We start from the raw sequence: 22567 nt of genomic DNA on the forward strand, positions 1-22567 counted from the left end.
GGTCTCTTGTTAATTTTTTAATCTTGATCAACTGGTGGTTTAGTATGTAAACAGGTATCCATATAAGAACATAAGAACGGCCATACTGGGTCAGACTGAAGGTCCATCTAGCCCAGTATCCTGTCTTCCGACAGTGGCCAGTGCCAGGTGCTTCAGAGCAGGTAATCAAGTGATCCATGCCCTTGTGAAGTATAGAATACTCAATTTGTGTATAACCAGTCAGATAAGCGTTTCCTGCCTGTCTGAAAGAAACGTGTTTGTCACCTTCTAGTGACCTGCTTTAACTTGCAGACCTTAATAATGTAATTTCTAATATAGGTACATAACTCTTTCAATATTCTCCTTACATACATTTCACAATATTTGATGACCAGTGGTTTTTTTTTTTTTTTTTAACTGGCTCTCAATTTAGACTTGATATGCCGCCCTCTAGTGACCTATTATGTATATAACTAACCCAGGGGATCCCTGTAAAACACATGGCACCCTCTGTGACCTCTGCCAGTTGGCATCAGGAGGTTCTTGGGTCACAGTATGATTTCCATGTTGGTGACATTTCCAAAAGAAGCCAAAGCACAATCCCTCCCTTAGGTGTTGGAACTAAAGGTGCCTGGGGTGCTGCCACACCCCTGGTTTGAAGTGGTTTCCATTACATACAGGGTTTACAGTGGCTTTCAGCACCCCCACCATAAAAATAGTTCCAGCACCCCGTTCCCTCCTAGCCTATGACTAATTCCTGTTTTAATGTTTAATGGTTTCTGAAGACTGTATCCCCGGTAAGAATGTACAACTTGATGAAAAGTATGTGGAAGTTTGAAAGCAGGGGGTTAACAAGTATCACTTTATGTATGTTTATAATCTATATGATTAAATCTCAAATATGCTGTGATTAAAACATCCTATGTACACTTTGATTTAGCTGCCAAATTAGCAAATTTCATTTTTATAAGGTTTTATTTCTAAGAATTACATATGGCTACAATACTGTACACGTGGCCAGAAGGGAGACTAATTTGAGTTTGTATACAGCAGATTTCAAAAGGTGTGTCTACCTGCCTGACTTTCTGCTTTTCCCCACCCTCTGATGAATACGCAGTGTGTGAGCCCTTCCTTTTTCCTGTTGATACAGTGACAATTACTGAGAGGTAGAGTTCCTTGACTCTGACAGCATTCTGTGAAGGTAGAACATTAAATCTTTAGCTGTGTGGATTTGACTTTGAAAGGATTCGGAGACATATCAAGGACTCTTGCAGCTGACTTTCAAATCTGGATTAAATTAGCAACAGAAATTATGGCAGCACCTTCTATACTCCTCTTAGTGGACAGGTTTGTATAGAAGACTTTTTTTTTGGTTTTGGTTTTTAATTGGAAAGTGACTGTATTTGCTTAAGGTAGCAGTTCAACTTCAGGAATGTATAATAATTTTTAAACTCTGTAAATAAGACAGATCGGAGTGTGAAAATAACTGAATAGACAATACAAGCTAATGGAATAGCTATATAAACTATCCAACTAAGAGTGGGAGCTGAGGTTTGCTGTTGGGGATTCCCTGGCCTTTTGGGCAGATTGAAAGCAGCAGACAATGCTCTTTTGTATGTGGTCTGAGTTTAAAAAAACTGAACTTGAAAAGGCTTTGAGAGAATGCCAGTGGATTTGATTTTTTTTTTTTTAAATTTTTCTTGATATTGAATGATACTAGAAGGCTTCCAGATAGCTGTCGGAGGGCACAATATTGCATGTGTCTTGGTATTGCCAGGTGTATGAAAACCTTTTTTCAGTTTGCACTATAAAATAATTTGAGTGCTATAATTTGGGGGAAGGGATAGCTCAGTGGTTTGAGCATTGCCGTGCTAAACCCACGGTTGTGAGTTCAATCCTTGAGGGGGCCACTTAGGGATCTGGGGCAAAATCGGTACTTGGTCCTGCTAATGAAGGCAGGGAGCTGGACTCAATGACCTTTCAAGGTCCCTTCCAGTTCTAGGAGATAGGTATATCTCCATATATTATTATTAAACTCATCTTAAATGAATGCTGAATAGTTCTTAAATTTTAGCATAAAACATTATTCCTGATGAATTACATTATCTTTTAACATAGTGAAGACACTAAAGGTATATAATGTAACTATCCTTTAATACCATTTCCCTCCCTCCTTGTTTTTCCATAATGTATTGCTAAATCTAAATTGAACACTGCTTTCAGAAAGTACTAGCAGCTAAACCAGATGTGTTGCACAAGTAAAAGATCAGTCATCTTAAAGCTCACTCTTGAGTGAGAACTTGTGCTCTCTCCAGGTTGAGAATTTTTCTTCTCACAAATTGAAAATACTTCAGCAATAACCAGGCAAAACATGTTTTATGTGCCACACTTCATTTTGCAGGGGAATCTGCAGAAAGACTCACTTTCCATTTTCAGTGTGATGTCATCTTTGTCCGTACTCTTAGAACTCTTTTATAAACTGCTGCTGCAGTTTAGTGTTGATATGTTTCACATTTTTAGTAGGAGCGCAAATTAAACCCGTGACACTCTTAATTCCTCCATACTAATGATACAGTGGACATGATGCATCATGTCAGATATTCCTGTGACACAACCTGATGTACTGTGATGGCTGTGAAGGATACATTAGAGTAGATTGAGATAATACTTGGCATATGAATTTTCTGATGCCTCAAGCCCCCCCCCCCCCTTTTTTTTAAATGTAAGGTATCCAAACAGTTCTTTGTGACTTAAAACTACTGTGAAATTTGAGGTTAGAAAACTTGATTTTTAAAATAAAAGTCTAGAGTCTGTTTAAAAAAAAGTGTGTGTGAAAGACTGTAAGAACATAGTACAGTTATATTTGTTTAATCTGTAACTCTTTACTAGCCATGACTGACCCTTTCACTGATTATCCTTTGGACTGAACCTTTTCATGCATGAACTTGGCTCAGACTTGAGGCTGCTCAATTTAGTTTTCTAAAAACTCTAATCAGAGTTGCTCAAATCAGGAAAGCTTGTTTTTCCCCCCTAACAATTAATGTTTGGGGTTTTTTTGAGCTCTGGTAACTCAAACTTAAAGCAAAGCTTTTGATTATGAATTGAGTCGTACAGCAGAGGAAGACGTAATGGTTCCTTTTTCAGAGACTTGCAGAGCTCTGCCTGTGCTGGGAGAGTCGAATGGAGACTTTAGTTTTACAACAGTATATTGTCAGGTATAGGTCAAATGGTTGGATCTAGCACTGGAAATGGGAGAGAACCACATTCCCATATCATGTTGGTTCCTTGGATTCTGCAGGATTTGAGAACAATGGTAAAATAGTTTGGTCTTGTCCATATAGCAAGAACAGAACAGTATTTTAAGTGCTGGGACCTAGTATTGCAACCAAATGCCACGTTGCAGCAATTTTTCTAGCGTAGGTGGCACTAGAATTAAACATAACACAAAGCTTGATGATCAGATGACAGTTCCAGATGAAAAGTATTGCAACTTTTTTGTCTTGATGTGTAGTTTGGACCTAAGTGTGGTTTAACCATGTCACAGCTTTGGATAGACCAAGGCTTTAGGATATTACAGGATCACAGTTACAGGAAGGTTAGGTTCTGACTAATATTACAAAATCTAATTTGGGCCAGTTTGTGCTGGCTTAAGAATCTGATATTTTTTTTGGAGACTGCCATCCAGAATGTACACTTTCATTGTGACGAAAAGTCGCTTGCTCTTCATGGCTGTGAAGCCCTAGCCATATGTGAACAGAGGATAAACCAATGCCATGTTGTCTGCCGACCTCTAGAAACAATAGCTCTGAGCAAATTTTAACTACCTTTGTTCGTTGCAATGCATGTTGACTCTGAATCTTAATGACTTAAGTGTCAACAATTATTTTACTGCTGATTAAATGAGCGGTGGTCATATGAAGGCCTGTACAACCTGCTGAATGTGGAATCTTGTTTTGGAATCTCAACATAGAACTTAAAATGCGAGGGCTTAGAATGTGGGAGAAGTTTGATAAAATACTGCTTTTTTAATCTCCCCGCATTCTACCCAAGATAAGATGGACCCATGTCTTCACTATGTCAAATGACAGCTGCACTGAGCAAACTTGTCTCTCTCTCTCCAATAGAAGTTGGTCCAATAAAAGATATTACCTTGTCTCTCTAACTGCATTGTAGTCAGAGGAGTGGGTGCACTGGGAGCAGGGGGCACCAAACAGGATTTAGAGGCCGACAAAGTACCAGTATTTGGATGTGACAGAAACAGAAAAGAAATCCAAATAATTTGCTTCATTTAGGGTGCTGGTTGTATTTTTTTTTCCCCCCAGCTGCCTTTCCAGCTCATTAATTGAGCATAGGTCCTTGACACAGCACAGGCAGAGGAAGATATGGCCACTGCCCCAAGACCTTATAGTGGAAGTCATACAGATAAAATTTCTATTAACCGATTCAGTTAGGTTTCAGAGGGGTAGTCGTGTTAGTCTGTATCAGCAAAAATGAGGAGTCCTTGTGGCACCTTAGAGACTAACAAATTTATTTGGGCATAAGCTTTCATGGGCTATAACCCACTTCATCAGATGCATGGAATGAAAAATGTAGTAAGCAGGTATAAATATACAGCACATGAAAAGATGGAAGCTGCCTTACTAAGTGGGGGTCAGTGCTAACCAGGCCAATTCAATTAGGGTGGATGTGGCCCATTCCCAACATTTTCACATGCTGTATATTTATACCTGCATATTGTATTTGCCATGCATCTGATGAAGTGGGTTTTAGCCCACGAAAGCTTATGCCCAAATAAATTTGTTGGTCTCTAAGGTGCCACAAGGACTCCTTGTTGTTTTTGCAGATTCAGTTAGATTAATTTGGCATGATGAGCTAAATGATTATTGTACAGTGTACAAGATGAATTGTCTGGTCAGGTACTGATGTGATTTTGGACATAAATTGCACCTGTAATTTGTATTGCACAATTACATATATGAACTACAGTGACAGGTTAATGAGAAATCTCTGGGTAGAATTGTTCCTTACACTTGAAGGATCTCATGAGAAATAAGTAATCAGCATATAACAAACTTTGTGTTCCAAAAGATGGTTCAGTCTATGAAATAGAATAGCAAATGCTGCAGGATAAATAAATAAAATCCACAACAAAAACAAACCCTGAAAGAGAACTATCCTCTTACTTCTAGACTTGAAAATCACAATAACATGGGAGACTAGACTTATTGTTTTTTATACCTTGTCATTCCTGTTTGCCCGCTTCTGTGTATACTTAAAGAAAAATGCTGCTTCTCTAGGTAGCTCCCTTTAGTTGTAATGTTAATTTATTTTTGGTGGTGGACTAGTGGTGAATTGTAAAAGACTCTCTATTAATACTTTTGTGTAAATTGAAATAGGAAGAACGTGAGATTGCTAGGTTGGATTCAAGAGAAATGTGTGAATTTGGCCTTTCTGTGTACACTTCAATTCTTTGTGCAAATACCTAGCAGAGAGTAGAACGAATACCTTATTTGTACATTTATTGTACTAGCTTATCTTCTCTTTGCTCTCAGGATAAGAATACACTGTAGTTTTAAATCTCACTGGGAGGGAGAAATTATCGTGTAGGCATAGCAAGTACTAGTACCCTCCAGTAGGGGTTGATGGGGGAAAAGGGGAAGGGGGGGAAAATCACATGACTATCATCTTTGTGAAAAGGATTCCACATCCCTGGAAGCATTTCATTTATAAAGAAGTGAATTTGAGCTTGGATATACTTACAACGGAATGTACCTCAACTCAGGTACACTCGCGTCTAGGTTTCATAGTATATTAAATTCTTGTAATTTGTGGAGGTGGTCATAAAAGATGCCTGTCAGTATTGTGGTGTGGTTTTTTTTTTTTTTTTAAATATATGGAGATATCCTATCTCCTAGAACTGGAAGGGACCTTGAAAGGTCATTGAGTCCAGCCCCCTGCCTTCACTAGCATGACCAAGTACTGATTTTGCCCCAGATCCCCAAGTGGCCCCCTCAAGGATTGAACTCACAACTGTGGGTTTAGCAGGCCAATGCTCAACCCACTGAGCTATCCCTCCCCCCTCTGTCAATTATGGTTGCTTTTTGTAATATAATATACTTGTCCAATGACAAACGGGCAGACTGTGCAAAGGTTGGAGTTGAAAAACAGTTATTTGTTCATCATCCAGTCTGCCTTCTTGAGGTAATGCAGCTTTGTTCCCTACAGTACGTATTCTAGTGTTCATTCTAGTCTAGTTCTACAAGTAGCAAGTGATATTCTGGTTTTGGCAACTGTGCAAGACTTTCACAACCTAATACAACTTGATATCAGGGACACTTCATGATGTATAGCCTAAATGTTTTATTAGCTTCATTTCACATACTCTTATACCTCTTGTTCACTATTTTAAATTCTTCTAATTCCACAGCATTTATACTCTTACGATATTTGTAGACTATGTCCCCAGTTTTCTCTTAACCATGCTATATATATTCAGCTCTTTTTGATCATTCTGTCTGACATGAGCTCATAAATATCTAAGACTTTGTTTTGGAATTGGCTGAGGGAATGAAGATAGTTTGTGGTAAAAAATTCTAGCCCAGGGCTGGATTTACATCTTGGGCACCCCAGGCACTGGGCTTCCCTGCCAGTTGCAGCGGCCGGGAGCTGCGGCCGCCTGTGGTGGTTCAGAGCCCCCCGCCTGCCTGTGGCAGTTAAGAGCTCCAAGCCACCTCGAGCGGTGGTGGTGCCCCACCACTTTTAACATTTAGGTGCCCCACAGACACCCCCCCCCCCCACTGCCCAGCACCCCAAGACAGATCTCTCCCACTGTCCAGCGCTCCCCACCCTCACTGCCTAGAGCCCCCCACAAACCTCTTCAGAAACCCACTCTCCCAAACCCTGCCCCCTGGCTGCAATCCCCGGCCCCATTGGGAGGTGACTCTGTCCACCAGGCTGAGCGAGGAGTGCTCAACCCTGCCAGGACCTGGGAGTGGCAATATTTGGATTTTTAGGTGCCCCTAGAATATCGGCACCCATAGGTACTGTGCCTAATGGGAAATCCGGCTCTGCCCATGACTCCAGATCTAATGATGGCTCTAAAGAAAATCTTTGCTCTACCAGAAGTTTTGGTTATACTTGTTTGAACAGAGTGTTTCCTATGGTAGCAGGTTTGGTTTGCCATTCTATTTTCATCACACCATTCTTCATTAGAATAATAGAAGATTAGGGTTGCAAGAGACCTCAGGAGGTCATCTAGTCATCTAGCCCAACCCCCTGCTCAAAGCAGGACCAACCCCAACTAAATCATCCCAGCCAGAGCTTTGTCAAGTCAAGCCTAAAAACCTCTTATAGAGATTGCACCACCTCCCTAGGGTAACCCATTCCAGTGCTTCACCACTCTCCTAGTGAAATAATTTTTCCTAATATCCAACCTAGACCTCCCCCACTACATCTTGAGACCATTGCTCTTTGTTCTGTTATCTTCCACCACTGAGAACAACCTAGCTCCATCCTCCTTGGAACCCCCCCCTCACTCTTTTTTTATTTTCTGCAAACTAAATAAGCCCAGTTTTCTCAGCCTCTCCTCATAAGTTATGTGCCCCAGCCCCCTAATCATTTTTGTTGCCCTCCTTTGGACTCTCTCCAATTTGTCCACATACGTTCTGTAGTGGGGGGGCCCAAAACTGGATGCAATGCTCCAGATGTGACCTAACCAGTGCTAAGTAGAGGGGAATACATTAGACCCACTTAACACGCGGTAGTGCCATGCCTCCCAGTGCTAGCTATTTGACACGCGAGACTCATTAACACGCGGTACAGGCACTTGCTATGTAGCGCTACAGATTTGCTCACTAACTCACTGATCTAGAAATCAACAGGAAGTGCGGAGTGGAAACATGTTGTACGTCTTTACCGCCGACGGGGGGGAGAGGGGGAAAAGGGGCGGCAGCGCTTTAATGTTGCTGCCCCTTCCCCCCACCCTCCACCCCGTGAGCGGCCCTGCTGGTAGGGACCCTACCAGCAGGGCCACCGATGGGGGAGGCGAAGCAAGGTTAAAGTGCTGCTGCAGCAAAGGACCCTGCAGCGCTTTAAGGTCCCTGCCCCTTTGACCCCCTCGGCTGCCAACCGGGGGGAGGGGCAAAGGGAGCAGCTGCCCCGAGGCCGGTGATTTAAAAGGGCCCCGAGCTCCAGACACTGCTACTGCAGTAGCCCTTTAAATCACCATGGGAACCCCGGGCAATGCAGACCAGGCGGCCTGGAAGGGCTGGCTGGGTGATGCTGACCTCTAGCCCTGCCCCTTCCACCCAAGGCCCCACCCCTTCCAGGGGCCAGAGCTGCCCCCGCCCCATACTGGTAAGTGTCCTGAGTTACTTTAATGGCTGTGTAGTAATAATAATGTTTTTATTAGATTACACATTTGAATTTATATTCTTGCAAAGCGCTGTTAACAGATAGGCCTGCAGTATTTGGGACGCTGTGAGTACGTATGTAATCCTAGATAATTATACGTGAGTGTGTGCGTGTGTGTATATGTGCGTGTGTGTATATGTGTGTGTGTATATATATAGATGTATAAAAAAATAAATATTTTTAAGATATTTCAGCATGGCCTTCTTAACCCGCGGTCCGTTAACACGCATTCGTGATGGCTTGACTCCAGACAGCGGCGTGTATATGGGTCTGTATTGTAATCACTTCCCTTGATCTTCTGGCAATACTTCTACTAATGCAGCCCAAAATGCCGTTAGCCTTCTTGGCAACAAGAGCACACTGTTGACTCATATCCAGCTTCTCGTCGACTGTAATCCCCAGGTCCTTTTCTGCAGAACTGCTGCTTAGCCAGTCAGTCCCCAGGCTGTAGTAGTGCATGGGATTCTTCTGTCCTAAGTGCAGGACTCTGCACTTGTCCTTGTAGAACCTCATCAGATTTCTTTTGGTGCAATCCTCCTCCAATTTGTCTAGGTCACTCTGGACGCTATCCCTACTGTCCAGCATTGCTCCCTCTCCCCTCAGCTTAGTGTCCTCTGCAAATTTGCTGAGGGTGCAATCCATCCCATCATCCAAATCATTTAATGATCAAAACCTGCCCCAGAACCGACCCCTCAGGCACTCTGTTTAATACCAGCTGCCAACTCGACATTGAGCTGTTTAACACCACCTGTTGAGCCTGACGATCTAGCCAGCTTTCTATCCACCTTATAGTCCATTCATCCAATCCATACTTCTTTAACTTGCTGGCAAGAATACTGTGGGAGACGGTATCAAAAGCTTTGCTAAAGTCAGGGTATATCACATCCACTACTTTCCCCATATCCACAGAGCCAGTTATCTCATCATAGAAGGCAATCAGGTTGGTCAAGTATGACTTGCCCTTGGTGAATCCACGTTGACTGTTCCTGATCACCTTCCTCTCCTCCAAGTGCTTCAAAATGGATTTCTTGAAGACCTGCTCTATGATTTTTCCAGGGACTGAGGTGAGGCTGGCAGGTCTGTAGTTCCTCGGATTCTCCTTTTTTCCCTTTTTTAAATATGGGCACTATATTTGCCTTTTTCCAATCGTCTGGGACTTCCCCCGATCGCCACGAATTTTAAAAGATAATGGCCAATGGCTCTGCAATTACATTAGCCAACTCCCTCAGCAACCTCGGATGCATTGCATCTGATTCCATGGACTTGTGCATGTCCAGCTTTTCTAAATAATCCTTAACCTGTTCTTTCACTACTGAGGGCTGCTCACCTCCTCCCCATAGTGTGCTGCCCAGTGCAGCAATCTGGGAGCTGACCTTGTCTGTGAAGACTGAGGCAAAAAAAGCTTTGAGTACTTCAGCTTTTTTCACATCACTGTCACTATGTTGCTTCCCCCATTCAGTAATGGTCCCACACTTTCCCTGACCGCCTTCTTATTGCTAACATACCTGTAGAAACCCTTCTTGTTATCCTTCACATCCCTTACTAGCTGCAACTCCAGTTGTTCTTTGGCCTGCCTGATTACTCCCCTGCATGCTCGAGCAATATTTTTATACTCCTCCGTAGTCATCTGTCCAAGTTTCCACATCTTGTAAACTTCCTTTTTGTGTTTAAGCTCACTGAAGATTTCTCTGTTAAGCCAAGCTGATCGCCTGCCAGATTTGCTATTCTTTCTGCACATCAGGATGGTTTGTTCCCGTGCCCTCAATAAGGCTTCCTTAAAATACAGCCAGCTCTCCTGGACTCCTTTCTGCCTCATATTCACTTCCTAGGGGATCCTGCCCATCAGTTCCCTGAGGGAGTCAGTCTGCTTTTCTGAAGTCCAGGGTCCGTATTCTGCTGCTCTCCTTTCTTCCTTTTGTCGGGATCCTGACATTTGGTATTTCCTTTGTCCCTTTCTTGCATTTCCACAATAGTAATCTTCTTAAAAATGATGATCCTCATATATTCACCATCTCTTGAACAAATATTAAGTGTTGTATGAAATTGTCTCTTCCAAAGTCCATATCTCCCCAATTAAACTCACCATTATGTTACCTGCTCAGGTAGAACTGGTTTTTTTTAAATTGTTTATAGGCAGTGTGGTGTATTTTGGTGTAAATAAAATTCAACCTCCGTGAAATCCTCTTCCTAAGTAGGAGCCCTAATGGTTCATACAATAATCCTTTATTTAACTCACCAGGGTATTCAGACTTCTTAATATGGTTCTATAATTGCCTTGTAAATTCTACCTAGTCATTATTGTTGCAAGTCAGGTGGTGGTGGTATGCATGCCTGTAGCTCAGTATTATTGGAACTGGGAGTGATATTTCGGTAAATAATAGCAGTGACAAAGATATGGATGATAATTGATATCTGAACATTGATAGGGATGGTAATATCAGAACACTTAGAAGGGAGGGTTGATCGTTGAGGGATGATGAGACTAAGCCCTGTTGATGATGACATGGCTACCAATGTTGCTTTTTTAATGTCAGGTGCAATACAACCTGCTGTCTTGGTGATGATTCCACAACAAGCTGAGGTTTGAGGGATTTGAGCTGGCTTGGCAGACCTGATTGTAGATGAATGGGTGTGTAGACAGGATGTGGGGGGTGGGGAGGGTGAATTGGGGAGTAACACTTTCTCCCCTCCCATGATTTATTGTAAAATGTCTTTTTACGTTCTGAAAATAAATAGGTAGTGGAAGATGAGAAACTGGGCACTAGGTTTCTCCCTTTTCTTAGCCAGTTTCCATAACCTGTCACCAAAACATTCCCTTTTCCCTCATTGTCTCATATTTTCAATATGGAAAAAATGGCCAGCTTGTGTGCGTAGGAGGTGTGGCCCCACCACTTACTTTGAACACCAGCTGCCTCTGACTAGTAGTGATTTCCATACTCCTTAGTAAACTTCTTGATCTTATCTGTATCTTAATCTGATAACCAAAGAGGACCTTCAAGTTAAGTATACTCTTGAGGGTATCAAGGCACATAATCCATTCTTGTAAATAAGATTTTTGTGTTTGAGGTAGGTATTCCTAAACCAGTAAAAATAGCTCAATTACAATACAGACTCACACACATTGTGATGACATTATTAGGCCTTCCCCCAAATTAATCAGTTATGGAATGTGTGGATCAGTGTTGCCTATAATGGATTCATATGTGCTCAGCAGAAACAAGGCAATGGGACAGTTTGCCAGTTTTTGATGGCAGGTCAATATAAAACATTGTAAGCTACTGAGAACTGTTTACTTAGCTGTGAACATTTACTGGTCTACATTGTATAGCCTTTGCTTATGTAATAGTACATATATAAATAAACTGGTTAATTTGAGATATTTAGCAGACATCAGAATTAGTACATTTCATATCTGCTATTGGCCTCTTTAAGGAGAGATTTAATGTGTGTGTGGTTTTTTTTGTTTGTTTTTAATTGAAGCAGGCCAAATAGGGCATAGACTTTTATACGGTTGCCTACAATGTAACAGTTTCCATAATTGCAATAATAATATCTTATGAGAACAAAGCACTTGGAGATGTTGAGCTGGTTAGGTTACTAAAAGAGCTTATCAGTCATAAATTAAATAGAAGGGGTGCCTTAAACACTGCAATGCTCTAGAATACATTCCATTGCAACTGCAGCAGGCAAAACAAGTGAACCAGCTGCAGGGAAGAATGAACGTTTTCCCATAAATGTAAATTTAAAATCCTGGTTTTGTAACACTTATATGCAGGGCACAGGAGATTTTTGTATTTGAGTTTCTTCTCATTTGTGTATGGGTTTTTGTTTCAAGGCATCTGGAGTAATTGACTCTATTTCCTGCCCTTTTAGCCAAATGCATGAATTATTTCAGATTTCCTCTGAGACTACGGTTGTCGCTATACTAGGATACTTTTGCTTCAACTGCCACTTGCTACCACCAATTCAGCTCCACCAGTGGTAACTATGTTGGAAGCGTGAGTGAAAGAAGGGACCAGCTGATACTGTAAACACAGCATCATCTAATCCTGTTCGGAGAAGGTCTACACAAAACCGCTTACAAAGGCTGCTGGCCAGTAATTCTGCCATTGTTAGTTACCACCACGTGAGCTGAACTTGTGATAGCAACAGTGGGAAAATTCCATCCAACACATGTAGATGAAACTAAGAGGGAACTTCGGATATTGTCTATAACAAGTCTTGATAATGTCACTTCCATATTGAAGGCCTTATATACACAAGTACAGTTTCCCTGGACTTTCCCATGCTTACTGCTATCAGTGCAGTCTGAATGGTGCCTGATGTACTGGTAGCTGCTGATGTTTTGTGTAAACTTGCTGTAAGCAGAGTTAAATGACATGTTACTTGAAAGCCTGTCATTCCTCCTTGAGACTTGTGTATACTAGCGCTTCTGCTATCACTAGGCCCTTTGGAGCTGCAACAGTGGGACATTTGAGAGAGAAATAGTCTAGTGCAGACACGGTCTAGACATTATTTTGTCAATAATGGAAGATATTTTTAGGAACTTGATTAGGTAAGACATAAAGTTGGAGATAACTTTCAGTACTTAGCTTGTTTGGGGTGCTACACAAAGAAGGGAATCCCTGCCCTGAAGTCACGTACCCTCTGCAGGTACAACTGGTACTACACAGGACAGTACAAACATCTTGACTAAAAAAAGTGTGCAAATTAACTACCTTCCTGGTCAATGTTAAATTCCTTTTAATCCTTATGAATCTTTTCTTTGTGTAGGAATTTGTTTACTAGAAAACAAAACACAAGACTGGAGAAACAAAATGATTTGGGCTGGAAGTTATTTGGAAAAGTACCTCTGAGAGAGAATTCACAGAAAGATCCAAAGAGAATACAGAAGGTATTTGCTTATCCTTTATTTTTGGGGTTTCCTTTGCTTTAGGGTTACTGTTGCATATTGAGGCTGGTTAAGTTGTGTGATTTACATCCATGTCTCTGAAGCATATTTAGCCCTTCAAACAAACAAAATTACAAATAGAATTTTGAGTGATGGGCTGGAACAAACAACCTACCTCCCACACTCAGAATGTTCTTTCTTTGAATTATATATATTTTTTAAATCCAGTTAGCTAGTCTGAGTGCCAGTTTAAAAATAATAATAAGCTTAGCACCTTGTCTCAATACAGTTTAACATCTTTATTATCATGCTGGTAGGGTTGGACACTCAGGCCTTGCCTAAACTAGGACCTGGTCTACCCGAGGAAATTAAATTGGTATAACTGTCACTCAAGGGTGTGAAAAATCCACACCCATAAGTGACGCAGTTAAACCGACCTAACCCCCGTGTAGACAGCGCTAGGTTGAAGGGAGAATTCTCCCATTATCTTAGCTACCACCTCTCAGGGAGGTGGATTACTTATGCTGTAGTGTTTTAATTTCATAGATGAAATTAGCCAACTCAATATAATTAACTTCAAAGGGTTTGTCTGTGTTAGACTTTTTAATCTCAAATTTAGATGTGTCCAGCCTGCAAGATTACTACAATAATTTAGCAGCCTAACCTGAAAAGGGCTGCCTGAAACGTTCTGGATAGATAAACTGTGTAACTATAGTTATAACATGAAGGAGCTGGGGGATAGGGAAGAGTACCACTGAGTGGTACTTGTTTGGTACACACAGATTTTTATACTGGTAACTATCAGGAGTATGACACCTTTTTTTTTTTTTTAACTGATATACCTGTGTGGGTGCAGTTATACCAATATAAAAATACCTTATGCTGGGATATTTGATTGGTCACTTTGAATAGAAGTAAGATATAGTGGTATAAGCTCACTTATATTAGTGTAAATGCGCCCATGCTAGCGGGGCTTTGTAGTGCTTTAACTGTGCTGGTATAATTAAAGCTTGACAACTTTGTTGTGTATACAAGTCTTCGGTTGTCATGTGAAACATCTTTGCAACTAGAATAGCTAGAAAGTTGACTCTTAATGAAGTGTTAAATTATTCAGAAATTGGCTTAAACTCTTCCACCCCAGTTACTGGAAGGAGCTTCGCACTTATATTTGGGAAGAGGATTTTTTCAAGTTCTGCCCTGAAGTATTCCTTTCCCTGAAAACTTCTAAAATTACTGAAGTGGTGCTTTTCAAATGGCCATCTGTGCGCCTGACTCTTGATGCGAACACTTACCACCATTGATTCCTGGAGTCTTTCTAGGCCCTATGGCAGAATATGTCTGTTCCCTGTAATTTCAGTTGTTTGCTGTTCTGTACTTTATCTCTTCAATAGGAACAGAACTTACCAGTACCCTTAACTATTCAGTATTCCCAAATACTGCACCTGTTAAATCTTATAGTGGGATTCCTTAGAAAAGGGTAAACAGTCATTTACAATGATATGCAGTATTTTTCTCAAAAGGCTTTAATCACACTCACTCACACTAGCCAGTTGAGTTTCTGGCTGAACTGGAAGTGTTTAAACAGTCTTCCCTAATTGCTCTCAAATACAAATAGAAATGTTTTCAGAAAGTTATCTGTTAAGTTTCGTTTGCCTCTTTCCTGAAACTAATTTTCAAAATGTGGAAATTCTGAAACTTTAGATACCATAGTTCAGACTTGAAAGAACAGAAGAATAGCTGACTCTGTTCAAACTGTGGCAAGGCTGTGTCAAAGCTCCCCTGAGTCAATGGCTCATCGGACTGAGGTGGCTAAGGCACATCAGTTTCATAGCCAGTGGTACAGAAGGGAGTAAAGTGGCCAGCATCATGTCGGACCTAAGGCAGCCTTTGACTGACCTAATCTAATGAATCAGGTACCCATTTTACAGCTGGGCGAACTGGAAGTAGCCTTTCAGTGTGAGATTGAGCAAGTCTCGATCTTTAGGATTGTAGTCAAGCTCCTTAGCCAATCAGCCACCACTCTTCCTAGAGAGAGAAGTTGGGGCCATGAGAAATAGCATAGCTGCTCTGCTGGTAGAGAGGAATGAATGATTTTAATTTCAGTCATTTGTATGTTGTGATGTAAGGCTATGTCTACACTTGCCATTTAAAGCACAAAGTGTCCCTTTTTTGTGCTAAAACTGTGGGAGTGTCTACACTTGTTAATGACTTTTTGGAGTGAAACTCAGAAGTTTCACCGCAAAAAGAAAACCACCTTCACGAGAGGCATTCAGTTCTTTCCACTGTTCATTTTGTGCTGTTGTGAAAGTGAAGACCTGTTCTACCTGTGTAAACACCTTTTGGCCTCCAGAGGATATCCCACAGTTCCAAAGTGACCACTTTGGCTAGCATCTCTGCTTCTCTGACGCCAGGTAAATGGACGCCCCTCCCCCGTAAACCCCGGGAAGCTTGAAACTCCCTTTCCCTTTTCCTTTGCTTGTAGATATGGTGGGGAAAGCAGCCAGACAGCAGGGTTTTTTTTTTAAAATGCCACGAAAGAAACAAGGAAGTAATGGGCCTGCTGGGACATGAAGCAGTGCATCATGGGGCACTGAGCAGGGACCAGAATGCCTGCTCACCCCCCCCCCCCAGACCTATTGAGAGAGCTGCACTGTGGGATAACTGTCCTATAGCGCTGCTCTCATCTGGGATGGAAGTGCTGTTAGTGTAAACACTCTCTGATGCCTGAGGAATTAAGTGAGTACACAAACCAGCGCTTTTCCTTCACTGGTTCCCTATCACCTGTGAAACTTACAGCGCACAAACTCTGCAAGTGTAGACATACCCTAAGTCTGTCCTATGAAGATTTAATCTAGAATAATTGTTTACTAGGATAGATGTTTCAGCATATACGGTAAGAGCATTGTGAATGCTAATAATGCAGGGTCTCATTCAGTCTTTAATATATTTTATCAGTTGTAAACTGTTCTATTTTACCCAAAAAATTACTTTAAAAAACTTTATTACCGTTGCAAAATCAAGCACTCAGAAGTTACACTTAATTCACCCATTTTTTCTGCATGTATATATTATCAGAGTCTTTAATTACATGATCACATACTATTTTTAATGTAGTTTTTGTGTGCAGATTTTTAGGTTTTTAAAAAAGCAAACTGAAAAACAGAAATTTGTCATTGACACCTACATCAGCAGGGCTGGATCCTCCCCCCCGTTCTAGTCAGTTTCTCTTTCCCACCCCCTTCTGTCCTAGTCTGGGATAGGAGCTTGGTTAATCTACTCCTTTCCCTTTTCCCCCAGTCTGGCTCTTTTTCCCCCCCTTGCATAGAAGTCAGGCGGCTTCCTCCTTCATGCTGCTTGGGCATCAGCAGTGGAATCAGTGAGCGTGCTGGAGAGACAGGCTCGCCTGTGTATGTATATGTATATGTGTATATAAAATTATAATTATGACATTGCAAATCAATGTACTTCTCATTACCTTGCTCTTGGAAACAGCTGAACCATTTTGGCTAAAACTTTCCAAAAATGTTCAGCCTAAGGCAGTACCTGAAATGGAAAATTTTAGCCTAATTGGTTAAAGTTTGGAAGAGTTATAAACAGAAAGCAGGGTATTACAATGGGAAGTGCCAAGCAACTTGATTAATAGTTTGTGCTATTAAATCTTCCTAAAATGAGAAGTATGCAGTATTGTTGTAGCTGTGTTGATTCCAGGGTATTAGAGAGACAAGATGGGTGAGGTGATATCTTTTACTGGTCCTGAAGAAGAGCTCTATGTAATCTTGAAAGCTTGTGTCTCTCACCAACAGAAGTTGGTCAAATAAAAAACCATTTCCTCACCCACCTTGTCTCTCTAAAATTAGAAGTCACGATCATGTTTTTTGAATGCTGTCTGTTCAGGGAAAATGTCTGTTCTATTGTTTCAGAGGAAAGGAAAGTATTAAACTACCTTTTATTGGTCTTCAATAAAGCAGTTGTTACATAAGGTTTGTTTCCAAGAATGTCTGTGCAAAATCTGGGTGCAGATCGGGCCCAGAAAGAGAGAACTTAAAGTCTACGACCGCAACATTAGAGCGTAATATGTGGCATATTCCTACTTGAGGGGTCAAGAGATATTTACTTAAACTTCTGTTTGTGACTATCACTGCAAAAATTTTAATTCCGGAATTCCTGTACCTAACTACTAGTAGTATATCAGTAAAAGGTAAATTCTGAAATCTGACCAAATAGACTGGTATTACATTCCAACCTGAAGCTCTCCAAACCCTAGTTCTGGGAGACTACTTGAGGGATCAGGTTTGAGACCATGGGTTTTTCATTGGGAGCACAAGACAAGAATCCTATGTGCTCTGGAGGTCAAACACCATGACAAAAACAGCCCAGCAGGTGCACCATAGGGAGGGAAGCTATCTCTGAGATACCTGTATCCCAGACCACTTGGGGCTGCATAGCCTAATATTCGTCTCTAGATTCACTATTTGTACAAAGCCCACAAACACTAGTGCACATAACTGATTGTTTTCTCCACCCTTAGATTATAGAAAGAGTAGAAGACAGTAAAAGGCTCTGCATGCCACAGCTATAATCTTGGCATCTAGAATCAGCAATAGATCTAATAGTCCAGTGACTATATCAGCAAAGGTTAAATAAAACTGCCATTGCTACCTGTTATTCAGATTGTTCTCCATTTTATTGTGTCACTTCCAGCTTGAGATTGAATCAAGTTAGTTTTCTCCTAATTGTCACCATGTCTTCCAGGTACTGAGAGCACAGCAAACTAAAGGAGATGTGCCTTTGAATGTCACCCATCAACTGGGTGCAGACCAGACATTGCAGACCAGAAGTATACTCTGTCTCCTCTCCTTTATGCATTAAATGGGAGTGGTGATGAGAGAGATACCTGTAGAATCCCACAGGAGAGCAAGCAAAGTACTTTGTTACCTTTTGTAATTTGAGTGAAATAAGACCATTGAAGGGCCTTCCTATCCTCTTACACAAAGTCCTGCTAACACCTCTCAGTTCGTGGAACCTCGAGCCCCTGATAGAGCTAACAATCAGATGGACACCTTACCTTAGTTATGAGGAGAAAATAATTACCCATGACTTATGGAATTTCTGTAACAAAGCTGTGTTTAAAGCCACACTTGCAGATGAATGAGGTCAAAATGCATATGTAACTGCTCTGGTCCCACTACCTCTTAACTTTTCCAACAGTGGAAAGCTAGAGACTGGTTGGATATTGACGAGGTAATTAAAACGGAGACAGCTTTTTGAGCAGGGGCCTTTCTACTGCTTGTTTAAAGTTGGCTTGCATCCTGCTTGTTTGTAGGGAAGCATTAACTATCTGCATCAGTGATTCCCACAATCTGCCAGTTGTGATGGCTTTAATGATGCAAAACAGCTATGAGCCTCTTGGAGTGGGACTGAGTCCACAAACTTACTTCATGTAGGCTCCTGAGCAGCAGTCCTGTCAATAAATCCTGACATGAGTTGCCTGAGTTAATTCTAGTTGGCATCCTACAGAAGAGATGCTCTGTATTCCATTATCCGTCTCCTAAGCTATCCATTCTCCTCAGTTTTGCTCAATGCTGATTCTTCCTCCTTCCACAAACTGTCATGTCTGTGAATAAATTGTTTATATTTTAGAACTTTCCTTGTATTTATAAAAGCCCAACAGGATAGCCTGACATTAGGGAATAATAGGATGTGCAGTACTCTATCTCCACACCTCCCAAATCTTGGGAAATCCAATCTGATTGGATTTTCCTGCCGGGATTCTCTTTAGCATTGTGAGCAGGTCAAAATGGCTGATGAATCGAATATTTGGTCAAGTCAGCTGCTCTTGCTTTGGCCCAGACATCAATCCTTTCTGGGAATACTGTGCCAGGACAGCTAAGCGGAGCCCTGTGACTAGCCATGTATTTTGATTAGACTCATAGGGTGAAGTCACTGGCTTATTCATGATTCACTCTTCTGGTTCTTCAACCAGATGGGTACAAGACAAGTTTTTTGTTTTTGTTCCCCCCACCTCCCCCTGCCCCCAACTAGATGTAACCATTAGAATTTGCAAGACCAGTTCAGTTTTGAAGGGGGCAACCAGATCTTTTAAAAATCTTCAGAGTTTTCATTTACCCTAATTTATTAAGTACTTAGTATTTTTTTTACTTCCATCAGTCTCATTTGGGACTAAAAGAAATTCACAAGAATTATGTGACAGATATGGCAAGCTTGTATATCACTGTGGACCAGGGATAGTATATAGCTCCGGGGGAGCATGGTCACCCCCTCATGGAAATAAGAACAGTAGGGGGTGATTAGGCAAATTCACTCAGGCTGTAACACCTGCAGAGAAAAGGATCATATATACACCTCTACCCGGATATAATGCAGTCCTCAGGAGCCAAAAATCCCTACCACGTTAACGGTGAAACCCCGTTATATCAGGGTAGCGGCGGCAGGGTTTCGACGGTGATTTAAAGAGCCCCGGGCTCTGGCCGCTGCAGGGAGCCCAGGCCCTTTAAATCGCTGGCCGAGCCCTGCTGCCGCAGCCCCAGGGTTACCACGCTATATGCGAACCCGTGTTATATCGGATTGCGTTATATCGGGGTAGAGGTGTACTAGTTCAAACTGTATTCTCCAGAGTCAACAGATAAAAGACTGTTGGATAAATAGTCTGAGTTTAAATGGACTCTGAGCCTTCTTTCTGATCACACAAACAAACAGGGCCTTCTGTCCAGTGGGGCTCCCAATCCTTCCTGGGAAGGATTGGAAGGACTTTGATCTGCTGAGGCCCCATAAGACTGGTGTTTTCTCTGTAATGCTTTCATCTTAAGAATAAATGTTCGCTTAGAAAGAGCTGTGTGGTAACTCGCAACTGTGGGCAATTAGAACTGTTCATAGCCTATGAGGAGAAAGCAGAGTGCAGAGAGTCCTGTTTAGGCAGCCTGGCTTGCTGGGGAACTCTCAGCGTAGGTGGTGAACTGTGCAGCCTGGAAAAACTCTGGTCAGGAGGGAGAGAGATGGGGGTCTCCGCCCAACAGAGGTGGTGGCTGTGGAACCGGAAGCTTAAAAGCGAGTGCCAGTGGAAGGGAAATACAGGCACTGTTTCCCTGAACTGTGAAAGTATAATTTTAGGACATGTTTCAGTATAAAACTGGATGTTTGTTTGGTTTCTTTTGGGGGGGGGGGGAGAATAGGGTGAGGGAAACAAATCTTTGAACTATGAAAAATTGAGAGAGCTTTCTTAGGGTCCCAACCTCTCTCCCATGTGATTTTTTTGTTTGTTTTGTTTTATTATCCTAATCAGTCAGCATGAAAAACCAATTACAATTAATGATTTTGACATCTGATAGAGCCAGTTCATTAGCTGATAAGCATATATACCTGCTATAGCTGAGTGTTCACACCGGGATTTTGCACTGTCTTAAAAATGAAATTAGATAAACAGTTGAATAAAACTGATTGTAATTTTGTGTAGACAAGCTCAGTGCATGTAAAAGACACACCTGTTTGATCAGTTTTGAATACTAATTACCTTCAAAAGGCCTGTTAGGTCAAACTGGCTAAACAAGTTGTTTGCGTTACGTATATGTCAAAAGTTGTAAAACAGCCAAACTAAATAACTGAGTGAGTGGAGAGTCATTTAAAGACAATGGGTAAAATCCTTGTTCCAGTGAAGATAATTGCAAAACTCCCATTAAAATGGGGCCAGGATTTCACCCAAGGACTCCCTGAATATAAACCTTGTAGGGTGGGAGGGAACAGAATTGTACATATCTTGTGCTCATAAAGAGAGACAAGGTGAGTGAGGGCCTTTTATTGGACCAACTTCTTTTGGTGAAGGAGACAAGCTTTTGAGCTTACACAGAGCTTTTTTTCAGGGTCTGTTCATAAACCCATTTGAAGTGGTCCTGTGTTAACTGTATCTGCATAATCTTGTACATTCTTAAAGCAATTTCCTTATCAGGAAGTGATATGTTGTAAGGGTGTGACCGCATGAATCAGCTGGTTTGTTTTATATTCTCAAATTGTAGAGTCGGCTGTAACTAGCAAGGTCCTAGGCAATAAGTTATTATTCTGAGGAGAGTGATGTATATTGAAAGAAGAGAGATTTTAGCCATGCCCTGAGAGGTAATTTAAATTCCTTCCTATAATTCTTCTGTAACTGCCCCCTAAATAAACCAAAGGATTTTTTTTTAAGTATGAGCTCCCTCCTTCACAATAAAAAGTATCTTCCTTAATCCTTCTGCCATAAGTCACTTTAGGGTTGAAACCAAGAATGGAAGTTGGTCTAAAGGAAAATTTTTTAGAAGGCCTTATGAGTGAGTTGGGAACCCAGCATATGCCTGTAAGTGTAGGGTTTGTGGTACCATATTATAATATGGAGTGAACAAACACCTCTTAAATATGCAGAGATTTGGGTCCCTTACATTCAGTGTAAATTATCCTCCCCAGCATACACATCAGTCGTCTTTCTGGATTTTGAACACGAGCATGACAATAGGAGGTTTCATAGAGTAGAAATACTGGCAAGTGTTTTCAACCACTCAGGTTCACATAATACCCAGGGTGGAACTTATCTAGTGCAGAAGATTCTTGCAGGTTTTTGGTAACACTTAAACCCTAAAAGAAGGAGCAGAGGAGCCCCAATACTGGGAAGAACTGCCTATGTAATTAGATTGCAAAATACTCTTTTACTAAAGAGTTAAAGGCAAATTACAAAGGGTTTGTAAAGTTACAAATGGGCTTATACGATTCCAATACCAAGAAGTGTATGGCTGATTATTAATGTATAGATAGTTGTGTTAACAGAATCTCCCTTAGCTCCTGAGAAAGCTGAGCTTTCTAGGTTTCTGTCTGCATGTGAAAGTAACAGTAACAAAGGGAATGAAAAATACAATATTAGAAAGGAATGAAAACTTTGTTATTGGCGCTTGTGTTGTCACTTGCTCTCTGTCCAAAAAAACAATGCTGTAGTTCAGATTCTTTTGGGCCTTTTCTACACTCAGCAGCTGTACTGCTTTAACTGTACTATTATAGCTAAAGTGGTACAGCCCCCATAGGATGGACACAATTACAGTGATAAAGATGCTTATTCCCATACCATAAGGCCTACATTTTTATTTTCTTGTAACCAATTCTTACTTTTATGCCTCATAATTTGTAATCACTTAAAATCTGTCTTTCTGTATTTAATAAACTTATTTTATTTTTATATCTAAACCAGTGTGTTTGGATTGAAGTGTTAGGGTAACTCCATTTGAGATAACAGGATTTGTGCATATCATTTTT

General features: G+C 41.2%; 1 protein-coding gene across 3 annotated transcripts in view; it reads left to right on the top strand.

Annotated features, from left to right (window-relative positions):
• The window catches only part of TBC1D14 (TBC1 domain family member 14), a 104109-nt gene that overhangs the window by 31319 nt on the left and 50223 nt on the right, over positions 1-22567 (top strand). For all 3 annotated transcript variants that reach the window (XM_034771813.1, XM_034771815.1, XM_034771814.1), the window contains exon 3: positions 13165-13285. In XM_034771813.1, the coding sequence (XP_034627704.1) occupies positions 13165-13285 (121 nt within the window). The remainder of the gene's footprint in view (positions 1-13164; positions 13286-22567) is intronic.

This window comes from Trachemys scripta, chromosome 5 (genome assembly GCF_013100865.1).
Source record: "Trachemys scripta elegans isolate TJP31775 chromosome 5, CAS_Tse_1.0, whole genome shotgun sequence".
In the NCBI taxonomy this organism is placed as follows: domain Eukaryota; kingdom Metazoa; phylum Chordata; order Testudines; family Emydidae; genus Trachemys; species Trachemys scripta.